This window comes from Electrophorus electricus, chromosome 3 (assembly GCF_041902795.1).
Source record: "Electrophorus electricus isolate QZ-2024a chromosome 3, ASM4190279v1, whole genome shotgun sequence".
NCBI lineage: Eukaryota > Metazoa > Chordata > Actinopteri > Gymnotiformes > Gymnotidae > Electrophorus > Electrophorus electricus.
In genome coordinates this window covers 22,444,179-22,458,301 of record NC_137499.1, presented here as the reverse complement: position 1 = coordinate 22,458,301, position 14,123 = coordinate 22,444,179, and the positions used below count along the sequence as shown (strand labels likewise).

The 14,123-nt window shown below is 43.1% G+C and overlaps 1 protein-coding gene and 1 long non-coding RNA gene across 3 annotated transcripts; one reads left to right on the top strand and one right to left on the bottom strand.

The window, feature by feature from the left end:
- Nucleotides 1-116: 116 nt before the first annotated feature.
- utp6 (UTP6 small subunit processome component) lies at nt 117-10,013 on the top strand. 2 transcript variants are annotated; one of them, XM_027012335.3, is made up of 19 exons: nt 118-323; nt 425-509; nt 638-679; nt 1,751-1,843; nt 1,957-2,004; nt 2,226-2,289; nt 2,394-2,512; nt 2,664-2,741; nt 2,972-3,053; nt 3,159-3,240; nt 5,138-5,313; nt 5,426-5,505; nt 5,660-5,737; nt 6,196-6,375; nt 8,735-8,815; nt 8,964-9,073; nt 9,166-9,232; nt 9,340-9,412; nt 9,542-10,013. In XM_027012335.3, the coding sequence occupies exons 1-19, from the start codon at nt 232-234 to the stop codon at nt 9,694-9,696; spliced, it is 1,785 nt and encodes a 594-aa protein (XP_026868136.2). In that variant the 5' UTR covers nt 118-231; the 3' UTR covers nt 9,697-10,013. The 2 variants fall into 2 exon arrangements, with proteins under 2 accessions (XP_081566769.1, XP_026868136.2); XM_081710643.1 differs by lacking the exon at nt 6,196-6,375 and having other exon boundaries at nt 117-323.
- Nucleotides 10,014-10,351: 338 nt separating this feature from the next.
- LOC145656957 (uncharacterized) lies at nt 10,352-13,756 on the bottom strand. Its single transcript, XR_014122668.1, has 2 exons — nt 12,898-13,756; nt 10,352-12,135 (listed from the first exon to the last, which is right to left on the bottom strand). It is a non-coding gene; the product is annotated as an uncharacterized LOC145656957 (long non-coding RNA).
- Between the last annotated feature and the right edge of the window lie 367 nt (nt 13,757-14,123).

Genomic DNA, 14,123 nt, shown 5'->3' with positions numbered 1-14,123 from the left:
ACACATATTTAGTTTGTTGTAAACCGGCGGAACTAGCCAGAACTAGCCGCAGGATGTATTTACTTCAATAATTGTTTCTACACGGATCTATTTGTAACAAGGACCCGGACGTTCAACAAATCCCAACAAATCATAACTTCCTCTACACACGTGCAAACGATGCAAGCAGGGAGATGGTTTCAGAGCTCCAATCCCTCCAAACATAATAAATAAATAAAACGACACGTTGAAATGGCTGATATAGTGCAGCAGCGAGTAGAGGACAGGCTTCCAGGCCTGGAGCAACTGGAAAGAGTCGGACTCTTCACCAAGAAAGAAGTGAAGTGAGTACCGTTAGCCAAGGTGGCTAACGTTAACGCAGTCGCCGCCTATAAAGTGGCTAAAGCCGCTGTGTTTTTATTAAAACGGGATGATTTCTTTACAGATCTATGCTGAAAAGATCGACAGCCCTGGAATATAAGTTACACAGGTCCGTTTTAAGTAAAGACGATTTCATCGGATATGTTCAGGTGCGTGTTGGCCAGCCGTCCCGAATCACGCGAGATTTCGGGCTAATTGGCAAGCCGTTCTCAATTGCTGGAAAATGTTAAGTTATAAATGTCTGCCTAAGAGAGTCTTTTTTCTCTCCCTTCATCAGTATGAAATAAATGTGCTGGAACTCATCAAGAAAAGAAGAGCTGTGAGTAAATTGGCTACCTGCCTCCAGTTTGAGAAGGATAAAAACCTTTAATATTTAAATATGTACATATATATCTGTGTAGTGTCTAAGGACGTATGAAACCCAACTGACACCAATAATATATGCCCATTGTAATGAGTTCCACATATACAACCACAGACTGTTAATATATACATAAAAACAACAAAAATATATCCTTATTGGTCTACCCGGTGACTAAGGCCACAACAAGCCCCACTGCCACAATTACGCATGCCCATTTCCACCAGTTACATGACACCTTGACACACCCACCAAAGTAATTTGTGACCGCCTGATCCCCAGTCACTAGTAACCACTAGTCACCACTAGTGACTAGTCCTTTCAGCTACCTCTTACAACTTTTAATGCTATTCTTGGTGAATGCCCTTTAAAAAAAACACACTCAACAAGTTGTGTAGTAGTTGACTTGGCTACACATTTACCTGATGCTTTTATCCAAACAACTTAGAATTATGACTGAGTCCGATTTGAGTAATTGAGGGTTACGGGCCTTGCTCAAGGGTGCAACTTGGCAGTGGGGCTTGAACCAGTACCAGTTACAAATCAAGTACCTTAACCACAGAGCTCCCACTACCCGTAACTCAGGCGGTGAGCACATCTTCTAGTTCCTGTGCCTACTGGCCGACCATGTGCCTGCCAACCATTTTCACCTCAGCTGCAAAGTCTGCATATTTCAGCTTCTTTCTTTCAAAGCCTTCCTCAATTATGTCCTTAAATGGAATTGTTGGCTCAGTGATATAAACTATTCGCTCAACCTCAGAATCCTGCACCATGTGCGGCCCCGATGAAGTTACCGAAATGCATTGTGGAACTTGAAGCTCCCTGCCTTCATCCACTACCAATTTCCAGCCTCTACCACTGTCTCTGCTGCTACTGGTGTCTTTACCACTGTCACTCTGCCTTCACAAACCTAATGGAGTTATTCCCACTTTTGCCTGGCACATTGAGTTATTTTATGATGGCGTCGCCAGATTAAAACCTGGCAGGAGTGACCTTTGCTTCTTGTTGTGTAATTTTATATATTTTCAGCGAATTGGCTACCACTTCAAAAGGGAGGACATCGAATTCCCCATTATACAGAGGATAAACAATGTTTTCAAGAGAGCTGCTTCAAAGTGGAAGGTATAAATGGTGTAGTCTTTTATGAAGCTTTGCATAAAACTGGTTATGTATTGTTTTTGAACGTACTGAACTGGCACTCGCAGGATCAAAGCTTGTCCTTTCTTCATCCTCAGGAAGACGTCCAGCTGTGGCTGTCCCAGGTTGCCTTCTGTAAGAAATGGGTACGCACACCAGTCCTTCAAAATCATTTATTCACATTCAGTTGGCAATGCACCATATGCCTTGACATTACGTTGGTACAACCGTTATATTGTAAGAAAAGTAAATGTGTAAATAAATAAAATTAATATTGGCCAGATGTTTTTACATTTTAAAATGTATTCTTCAGACTGACCTACTTTGTGAGGTTGTGTAATGCTCTTATTTTCTTTCTTCTGCTCAGGGGACCAAGAGCCAGTTGAGCAAGGTCTTCTCCTCCATGCTTGCTATCCACCCTGACAAACCCAGTAAAGTTGTCGTTCATGTTTGCCATCAATCCTGTACATCATAAGTGCCACGCAGCAAGAAGAATTAAAATTTTTTTAAGTCGTTGCTTTGATGGTCTGGCTAGGCTTATGGATCATGGCGGCCAAATGTGAGATGGAGGACCTGAATTCCTCGGAGAGCGCTCGGCACCTCTTCCTACGGGCGCTTCGCTTCCATCCGGAGAACCAGAAGGTCTATCAGGAGGTGAGGGAGTGGAGTTCTCCCCGGACAGTGGCTCTGGAGAGCACATGCCGAGTAAACTCCACTGCATGCAAGTTTGATTTAGGCCCTGTGAATGACAGGAGTGGGCTGATTCCGCTCGAAATGCGCCGTCTGTTTGATTTGCGATGTTTAGTACTTCCGGATGGAGCTGATGCACGCAGAGAAACTGAGGAAACAGCAGCAGGAACTGGAAATGGCCAAAATCGACATTGTACGTTTGTCATTTTGTCATCCTGTCTTTATAGGAACAGTGAGGATCATCTGTCTAGCTATAAATCTTATTGGTTTGCAGTTTGTGCTATGTAATATTCAGTACCTATTGTAACATTCAGTTAAACATTTTGCAAAGTCTTTATATAAGATTTTTCAGTTTATTTTACGAATTGCAACAGTGTGTAACAGGATAAAGCACGAGTTAATGGTCACGACTGCTCTCCTTAGGGTGAGTACACGTTCTCTCCAGAGATCCTAAGTGGTGGGCTGGCTGAAGTAGTCTACAGAGATGCCACGGAGAAAATCAAAGGTGTTTGTCTACTCGTCATCTTTCACTCTGCACGTTTATTCTTTTTATTTTATTTTTTTAGTTGCTGAGTTAGTAGTTAATTGCTACTCCTCGTCTTCTCCACAGGTGCACAGTTCATGCTGTCCCTGCTACAAATTGCTGCCATTTTTGATTTCACCAAAGATCTGCAAGACAAAATTCTTCAAAAGTAAGGCAGGTTTTTTATGTAGCTGCATGAAATCTGAGTCACATTCATACATTCTGAAGATCGGTGTCTGGTATCTTTAGAATTTTTTAGTCATGCCGTACAGTAATGTTTTTAATGAGGGCCAAAACTTATTCTAGCATTTAAGGCCTTGATGTACTTGATGGAGAGATGACATTCATCTGGCTTCTGCCTGGTTTCCACTCGCTGCATAGCGAGGGTCTGTGTGGCTCACGACACCGGCGGCAAACGCTCAACTGCATGATGGTCTTTCACTGCTCTAGTCCACCATGCCAAAACTGTGGTCTTTCCAATGTCCTGTAAACCACCAGATTATTTAGCCAAAATGTCTCCTCTTGTAGTTTCATGTAGGTCTGAATTTAGATTTCTGACCAGGTATTTATTTAATTAATTAATTAATTAATTAATTAATTAATTAATTTTTTTAAAAGCCCTTGATTGAAGATGTGCACTAATTTTGAGATGGTCTTCTATGCTACCAGGCTGTAATCGGGTGAGAGAGCGAAGCGTACTTATGAGTCATTTGCGTACCTGTAATAAGAAGTGTTGTCTCAGAGTTTGGCCTAATGGGAGCATGTACAGTTTGAACAGAAGTGTACCGAACCCCGAGGGAGTCGAGGTTACACCCATCCTGTCAGGGTCATGATCACTGTTCCTGACAAAGTAACTCAGACTTTGTAAATACGACACAGCATTTGAGAACTGGTCCTGTTCTAGTCCTACCCAGCTTCCCAAACTGTCCAGAAGTATTGTGAGCTACAGGGTCAAACTGAAGACTAAGGTCTAGTAATACCAGAAATTACGTATTATTAGAGTAAGTATTCAGGTGTGTCAGTTATTTTGTAAGGTCTGTCTACTCTGGTGGGGTCAGAAATCTGACTGGAATTTCATAGTTTCTCATTTACTTAAAAATAGTTTATCTTGCCTGGAAGCTGAAAATTTGAGACACGTACATATAGGCACAGATTGTTTTAATAACTGGCCCAATATATTTTTCTGAAAGTCTATTGGCAGGTTAACAAGTCATCACTGTTTTCTGATCAGTTGTATTAAATTGTGACAACCTGGTTGCTTCTGGGTGAAGCTAGTGTTATTGTATCTTTAGTCGAGTAAAGTATTGATGGTTAGTCTAATGTTTATAATCTTATCATTGAAAAAACCTGCAAGGTTGGGGTATATATTCTCTAGTCCACCGTGATAAATGTAAAATGAGTGTGGGTGTTCTTGTTCCTGTTAATAAAAATTAGACTGTCCAGCCCTCTAACTTCAAGATAAAAGTGGAAAGGATTTGTTTATAGATCAGATCATATTTTGCGATTGTTTCACTTGTCTCTACTTGCACTCAGCTCTCTTTTACGGGTTTTTACTGTCATGATGTTTCTCCACAGTGCTTGGTTTGATAAGCTCTTCTTTACTGGTGTCACAACATCCATGACTGTTTAAGCTGTATTGGAGGTCAAACTCATCAGCTGTGATGAAACAATCAGAATCGATGGAGATTACTATTAGTTTGATGAAGATAACTAACAGTCCTCAGTGAAATCTCTGCAGTATTTTGGAGATTTTGGAAGCACTTTTCAAAAAAACACAGGGATTCAAAATGACCCAAGTTTCCAGGTGAATGATCTTTGCAGTATCTTTGAATATATAGCAGCCATTCTACCTCTTCTTACCAGTTTGGCATGTAGTCATAACCATGCTAACCATGCTTCAGTAGGGCACATTAAAGCTAGTTTGTATGAACTTATGAGGTCATCTACTAAGCAAATAGTGACTGACAAGATTACATGGTACCCTTTTCAAAAATGGATCACAAGTCAACAAGAAACCGCAGCCGTGCGACCCTGTATGGGGCATAACCACAGTGAGCTGTGTCTAGCCTGCAGGCCCAACACACCGATGAGTCCGTGACGTGGGACTTCATGGCGCGTCGAGAGCTGGAGGCGCCGGGGGCCCCCAAGCTGCACTCGGCCCAGGGCCGTGCCTCCGACGTGGACCGCAGGGAGGAGCGCTGCTGCGCCGTTTACGAGGAGGGCCTGAAGAGCCTCGCCACAGGTACCAGAGCACCGAGCTAGTTCTATACTTTACCAGCTGGCACAGTGCCAGATGACAGGAGGGAAATACTTCTCTGTTTATCAGTTTTCTATCTGTCCATATTTTTCTGCAGAGCCAATGTGGACGCATTATGTAACTTTCTGCTTGGACAGATTTAAGAGGAAAACTAATGTCACTGAGCTCAAAGAAAAGGTAGGAATTTTTTTTTTTTAAATAAATGAGTTAATGTATACGTCCTGGTGATTGCACAGTGTCATTATGCACAGTATCATTATGCACAGTGCAGTTTCAGTATGTGTGTTTAAGCATGACTGAGCTCAGGTTGTTGTGATGGTGTGAATCTCAGAGAAGAGAGCGGCTGCTCGAGGTCCTACAAAGAGCCCATGATGCATTGCTGCTTCAGGAGTCCTTCTACAGGACCTGGGTGAGACCATGAGTTTGCTTTACAATCATTGTTGTCGCAAAGTACCAACACTGAATTAAAGTTGGTGGCACAAAGTTGATCACTAGGCTGCAGTTTTAACTTGGACTTATACGTGTAGCAGAACACATTAATCAAACTCCTCTCTGGATCTGAGCCTCTGGACAGTAATTGGAGTACCTGCACTTAACTTGCATTGGCTACCAGGAAGTGCTGAATCTAATAATAATAATAATAATAATAATAAAACAGTAGGATTCCTTAATTCAGACAGGACTCGTTGTGGGTGGTAATTATCTGAAGATAATGAAGTGTCTGATAATTAGCTGATGAGTTGAATCAGCAGGTGTGTTGCATTAAGGAAAGTACCAAACTGCAGCACAGTAGATCCTCCAGACTTTTGCCAGTAATTTACTGCAAGGCAGTAGAATAATCCAGGTCACTGCTGTCTCGTCCCCCAGCTACAGGTCCTACTGTCGGTCGGGCACATGGACACTGCCACTCAAGTTGCTATAGCGGCCACCAAATGCTTCAGCCAGTCGGTGGAGATCTGGTCTTTGAGCTTGCAGACATTGGTCCATGTAAAGAGTGGTGAGGTGGGGTCTCTGTTCCAGGAAGCTCTGAAGCATGTGAATCCCAAGGTAACAGTCCAGGTGCCCCTTATTGGGACGTATGCCTCCAAACACCATCACTGGTGCAGTCTGCTCCAATTAGACACCTGTTCTTAGCACTTACTTTCCAGTAACAGTAACACAAACTCATTAGGTCCAAAATCCTCATAATGGCATCCTTCTATAAAGCTTAACACATTAAAGCTTTTATGGTAATGACAGTGTAGTCATTCTGCCTATGTTGTATCTGAAGCGCACACACACACAGTTCTACAGCAAATGGAACCTGCCTAAAACAGGTGTGTGTAGAATTCCCTACCCTGTGCTCCCAGACGACAGACTAAAACCCTCCAGGCCTCAGAAAAGCTCAGACCTCAGCTATCACTCATTAAATAGTTTTTAAAGTGCAAATGAAGTGGTGAACGTCCATGACACTAAACAACATTAGTCTTTTAGTGGAACAGCTTGGTTAACCTACAAATAAACTCATACGACACAAAACTAGCAAATAAAAGATGATAAATGGTAGAAACAAAGGATACAAAAATGAAAATGTTAGGACTTGATTACTGGCACCCTTTGAAACAAAGAACAGCAATGTACTCTCCTGTTACTTAGAAATGATTCACTTGTCCACACTTTGTTAGTGCTCATATGACTATCCTGTGAATGGTGGCTTTGATGCTTAAAAAGGTCAGATTTATTCTGTTTCTTGTTCACAATGGAAAAGACGGGAGCTGTCTGAACAGACCAGAAACAAGCAGTCTAACGAGAGCTCTAAAGACGTTGGCATCCCTACCTAAATGGTTTGAAATCCTATCAAGAAGTTTGCGATTGTAAGAACAGAAGGTCGTGGTGAAAAGATTAAAATTGATGGCATGACCTTGGAAAAGTTGGGTTGAAATGCTGAAAAGAAACCACACACAACATGCAAAGAACTTGCAGGCTGAGCTGGAGACATCTGGGGTGATGCTTTCAACCGGTGTCATACTCCACTTATTGAACAAAAAAAGCCTCCTTGGGTGGAGGCCAAGAAGGACCCCATTGCTTAAAGAAGGTATAAGAAGGGCTGATGGTGTTATGACTGTTTGACTATTTTTATTTCCCTTGGTGTCATTTTAAAAAAGAAACCTGGGAGGTCCATCCAGCTAGTTCAGTATAGATGTCAGCTTTTCAGTGGGTCTAGTGTAGCCAAACTGTATCTGCCCCTATCAGAGTAGATGGAGTGGGTGGGTGAATATGGCAAGATCAGCTCATCTGTTGTGGCAGCACCAGGACATTTCCTGGCATCATCTCGGATCACCAGTGAGCAGATCTTGTCCAGTGTTGGCATCATTTACCACAGTAACATGCAGATGAGACAAAGTTAGATCTGTAAAGATGGACAAACAGATGGAGTCCATGAACAACAGACACGTGCCAGTGATCAGCATGCAGCTCTGGCAGGATTATCTATAGCAGCAGAACTGGATGGGAGAGCCAAAGGGTGACCACGGTCCTGAGGACGCTCAGAGACATTGTCTTCTACCCATGTCACTGTGAACAAATGTATGGGCCAGACAACAGCATCAACACCACAGACCTCCAGAAAACACTATGACCAGGTCCTGCTGTGTTCTTTATATACAGGAAGCTAACCAGAAGTTTGAGAAAAAAGTCTTGAACCTAGTTTTAAAAATTGGAAGTATGTGTGTTCCATAACTGAGGTGCTTTATAAGTAAAGGCTTGTCCCCTGCCTGGAATCTTACTAAATCTAGGATCCGAACTTTGCCAAAACATTCATAGACAAACCACAATCCATCTGCGAAAATGTCCTATGGACATAGATGAAACCTAAATGGAGCTCTTTGACAAAGCAAAGCAGTGTTATGTTTATACATTATGAAACGAAGCCTACAGCAGGATAAAGACCCAAAAAACACATTTAACAAGTATACAAGAATGGTTGTGAATGAAAAATGGACTGTTTCAAACTGGCCAGCAGTAAGTCCTGTTCTCAGTCCAACTGAAAACTTTGGAGAGAGCTGAAATCAGCTATTGGGAACCCAAACTCTGCAAACATTCAAGAGCTTGGAAGAATCGAAGAGGGGTAGACACTACTGGCAGAGAGATACAAAATACTCACAGATGGCTACAAAAACTGGAGGCTGTCATTGTTGCCAAATGTTGTGCAACCTGAGTTTTAGGGAAGGGTGCCTTTAATTCTGTCCAAGTCATATGTTTAATAATACGATATTTCTTCTTTGAGATGGGTGCATGTCATGCTACTTTATTAGCATACTACTAAAATATTCTAATGAGACAAAGTTGGCATATTTCTAAAGACTTCTTAAGCATTCTCTTCTTTCAAGGAGCTGGGTCTTTTAACATCTCTCCATGTGGTTTACAGGACAGTCTGCCCCTGTGGCAGCTGTATGCTGAGTGGAGCATAGTATCACAGTGTCCACAGGACACGGACGCTCTGTTTCAGGTACCAGTTGCAGCCAGCGTTGGGGTTCGGTGTCAGACCGGTACCTTGACCTACACCTGTATGTTCTGCTATTACTTTCCTTGGACTGATGTGACATGAGTTATAAGAAAAGCCCCGCTGACCAAGACCTCTCTTTGCTCGGCTCCAGAAAGCCCTGTTGTCAACTGTCCCAGCTGTTTCAGCAGCGATGAAGGAAACCTATCTGGAGTGGGCCTACAAAACTGGGGGCTATAAAAGAGCCAGGAAGACATTCAAAAGGTAGACACCGCCTTCACAGAAAATGCCCTCGGCTAATGAGGATCATGACGTGTTTATAGAGTCCAAGTTCACCAGTCAAAATTGCCTTCCAGCCTACACGAACACAGACCCTTCAGTAAGGCCTTCTTTACCAAGATGGTTCAGATTGAGAAAGAACAAGTGAGTAAACCTACAGCTCTGTCTGTGCTTTTGGAAATGGTTCTGGCAAATGAAATTAAGGTTCATGGGCCCAGTTTTAACAAAACATGCCTTTGTTTTGCTCACAGGAAAATCCAAAGATAAGCAACTTGCGAGACTACTATGAGCGAGCACTGCGCGAGTTCGGCTCCACTGACGATGGTGAGCTCAAACCAAGGCAAAGGAACTGCAGGAGCCAGAAGGAGACTTTTCACGCTCAGTGTAGTAAGCTGATGCATGCATCTTTGTTTCTGACAGTCAAGTTTATAACCAGAGGAATTGCTTTTGTAGATCTGTGGATGGATTTCATCCGTGAGGAGCTGGGCGCCCTGGGAAACCCCGAGAACTGTGGCCGGCTCCACTGGAGGGCCATGAAGAGTCTGGTTGGGGAGAGTGTGGAGCGCTTCACAATGCAGTACACTCTTCTGCAGACTGGACACATATAGAAGCAGCCTGGAGATGTGGATTATTGCTGCTGTAACGCTGTTGAGCACATCGCCAAGGAAACCTTCCATCTTGCACAACGAGACAAGATGCATGTTGTGCCCTGTCTTTGAAATAATCCATCAGTCTGTTTAAATTTTCCATAAAAAATCCTGTTCTGTCCAGAATTACACTTAGTTTGTTCTGCATTTTGCCTTTTAGAAGAATGACTGCTGTTTTTTGTAAACATTAAAATGAAATTTTCTTTTTGTATTGTTGCGAAGTCTCACCGTCCTCCAAATCATATATTCCAGAAATAAACGTTTTATAGTTGATTTCAGTATTAACAAAATGTGGGGTCATCATTCATTTTCTAGTATGTATTAATTGTCATATTTACCACTACAGTGTTGCTTGGAAAAACTCAGTTACTTACTGACATTTCAAGAAGGTAAAGTAATCTTCAGTCAGAGCTGATGTAGGCTACTGACAGTGCTACAGTACAGAGATATCCTTGTACAACCACTTTCTCCATTTATCAATTAAACATTCTTTTAAAGTTGGATACACTAATGTTTTTTGGTTTGGTTCTGAGGGAACTCTCAGGTGTTCTACAGTAAATGCAGATCTAAGCCATCAGTAATGGTGCAGAGGAAAATCATGCAAAGTTGAACAACATTTGCGGTTGGTCACTCTTGTTGTACTTTGACTTCATGATACAAAATGGACTCCTTCAGGGTAACCACACTTTTACACAGCATTCAAATATGGTAATGGGATTCATGATTAACTGCAGTATTTTGTTTAGTTCAGGTCAAAAACATTAAAATAAAATAAGGTGGAATGGGTATTAAGACCTTCCTAATGAGCTATGCAAAGTGGGAGAAAAACATTTGGACAAAATTGTATAAACAAGATATGTTTACATAAGATTATAGAAGTTTAATATTACATAAGTATTTTAAAAATAGAAAACTAATTTGACATAACATAGGTTTACACCTCAACCAACATGGCTGTTACCTTAAAGAAAATAAACACCCAAAAGCTACCAAATACCTAGCTGATGACTATTTTAAAACACACATTAAGGACACTTCATAAAGCACTATTCTGTATTAATTATATATTAATATCTGGAAAATGAGCTGTCATGAAATGCCCCTTCTCTAAAATGGTCCTGCAAGTCTTTTAAACAAGACATTAAATATTATGAAACATTCTAAAATGAGAGGTTAATGAAAGCTTGTGGCTTGTGGCGGTGAGGTAGGACACCAGCCTGTAGCAGGGCTCCCAAAGCCTGCTGAACTCACAAAGCAGCTATTGACTGGAACAGAGTAATTGCTGGGAACAGCAGGCTATCTTGGACAGGTACTGTAGCTGTTAACCACCAGGGTGTTTTCTGTAACACTCACTTTGCCCTCTCCCAAAGACCAGTATGTCACATTCTGAAAAAGGACAACTCTTAGGCTGTGTATAACAGGGCAGTAGTAGCTCAGTGGTAAAGGTACTCGAATAGAAACCAGAAGGTTGCCAATCAAAGTCCCACTTCCACCAAGTTGCCACTGTTGGGCCCCTGACCCTTTAAGACCCTTAACCCCCAATTGCTTAAATTGTATTCTGTCATAATTGTAAACTGCTTTGGATAAAAGCATCAGCTACATGCTGTAAATGCAAGTGTAATCTGAGGGTCTGGACCATTTCTGAAGAAATAACTTGTCTGGTGAAGAAACATGCCTTACTTGCCAGTAGATCCTCCACACACCAAGGATCATTACAGAGAGAGTTCATTATGTTTGATTAGGCATGAACATGTTAAGTGTTCATATAGGGCAGTGGTTAAGGTACTTGACTAGTAAAAAAGGTTGTCAGTTCAAGCCCCACTACTGCCAAGTTACCACTACTGGTCTCTTGAGCAAGACCCTTAACCCTCAATTGTTCAAGTTGTATTCAGTCATAATTGTAAGTTACTTTGGATAAAAACATAAGCTAAATGCTGTAAACGGATAATTAAATCACAAATGTTTTGACTGATGGGCATACTTGTTGAAAAGTCAGGACATTCACTAAGCTGCTGGTTTCACCCTCACACTGCCTCGACAAACAACAGCCACACACACAGTCACTGCCAACAAAGTGGCCCCCTGCTCCTGCTCGTCCATCAGTGCTTCCTCAGTAGTATGTAGGTAAAGAGAGCCACCAGTAAGGCTGTCAGCAGGCCAATAACACACTGATGAACTGTGATGACGCTCTCCAGAGTGTGTAAGCGCTCCTCCATGGCACTGGTATGGATGTAGTCATAGATGGAGGCGCCGATACTCCACACCGCCCACACTGCGTCCACCAGGGCTTTCATGGTGGGGGATACCATCGGGCACGCGGTCGCCCCACCCAGCAAGGACCCCACCACTGCCCACTCTCACTCCCTCCTCCCTGGGGGAAAATGGGTCAGTAGAGACAGGCTGAGAGGTGATGGATGAGGGAGGAGAAGAAGAAGGGAAAAAAAAAGGCAAGGGTCATAACAGGAGTGAAACAACAGTGTTTGTGTTACAGACCAGCGTGCATCACTAAAATAGTGCCAAGTGTCAGTCTCAATCCCAGTCCCTGAAGGGTGGCCTACACGTGATCCTCATTTTCGAATGCCCCCAGGCGCCCAGCGGCTGCTCGCGCGTTTCTTGTGCGTCTAAGCCTGGGTTTTGGCGTTTCCCATTCTGTAGAATTTAATAGCACCAAAGTGACCAGTGAAGATTCCAGGCTGCAATACAACCAGTGACCGTCTGAGACCACGAGTATAACGGAAAGCCCGACGCCAGGGTTCATGCGAGGTCATAATGACCACCTGACCGAATGAAACCACACCCGTGGATAGCTCCCCCATCCCATAATCGGAGGTTATACGTTTATCACCAAATGTTGCGACGATTCATGAACTAATTGCGGTCTCCACAGAATGAAAGATAATGAAATTCTAAAGGATAATTCTACCTACACTTTAGACTTAAGAAATAAAGACTGTTTTTTGTAATTAGAATGTACTAGGCCGGTAACAAATAGCTTACTTAATATGGGCTGCAGAAAACTGTCAAAAGCTATAACGACATAACGGTTACATGCGGTCGATAACGATCGGGTTAAATTTGAGCTGGCGATATAAATTTATAACGTTTAGGTTGAACATTAAGATAGCTGGTTGGAGTTAAAGCGCAGGTAGCACCGCTACTCACCGAAAGATCTCCGATGCTGAGAGAACTACTGAGACCACACGGATAAACATTCGTGCCTTCGATTGTGTGGAACAGTCTGCGCGTAAATCCTGCGACGCGCGCTGCTGCGCAGGTCAGACGGGCGGTTCATGATACGGTCGGCATCCAGATATTACTACAGTTCACAATAGCAAACCTGTCTTTCTTTCTCTTTGTGGGGGACTTCAGATTTAATTGTTCAAGCTGTTTAACTTTAAAATAACGGATCTGTGAAATGTAGAAGGCCAGTGACAACAAATATACCCAACATTTGGGAGAACTCTTTTGAATAAAAAAAAAATCATTTTAACTCGTGTAAGATAAAAAGCCGCCACAGGGAGCCGCACCATACCACAGAAATGTGCAGGCATGTGCGTCGCTCCCGCACCCCAAGCTTTAAATCTCCGCCCAGTGTTTCCTTACACGCTCGCCAGCGCGGAGAGGAACTGGTCCCGGAACGGCAGCGAAAGTTCTGTGATTACCGCACTGCTCTCATTTACGTTTCACAGCTGGAGTTCCTTTCATGCAAAGAAGCAGCGTACAGTCTACTTAATGAAAACTAGCCTACTGGTAATGAGCTAATGTTAAGCACATCTTTACAGTGCAGACCAGTAGGCGAACGATCCTCAAAATATCATGTTACGGTAGGTTGTGTGTGGCGGTGCAGGCGGTGGTTTTATTCTAATTAAAAAGCAGAGCATCATCTCCGCTGGGACCTAAATGGAGGTTCGTTTCTGGGAGGTCCCAGGCTGCTGGCTCGTGCAGCCCCCTCCGCCGGGCAGCGGCGCCTCCGCGCAACATGTCACGGCGCGTTTCCAGCGGCCAGACGCGTGTTTCATTAACGGCGAGCGCACGGGGTCGCTCTGGCTGAAGCGGCACCAAACGAGAACGCCAAAAGGCTGGCGCATTAACGAAGCACAGCGTCTCCACCACGGAGTATCGCTTCCCTTCTGTTCAGATGGAAGACAATCCAGCTTTTGAGCAAAAAAAAAAAACAAAAAAACAAAAAAAGGGAATGTTGCAACCGGTCCCTATGGATACTGTTTCTTAATTCGGAGTCCGCGCAACAGCAAGTCGCCGCAAACGGGGAGGGCGCGCATGGTGACAACGCGTGAAGTAGCTGCAACTTCGCACCACACAGCAACATTTTCGATTCCTCAAACGAATGCCCGTTTCAAGAAGAGCTTCGCGGAAGAAGACTCTCCGTG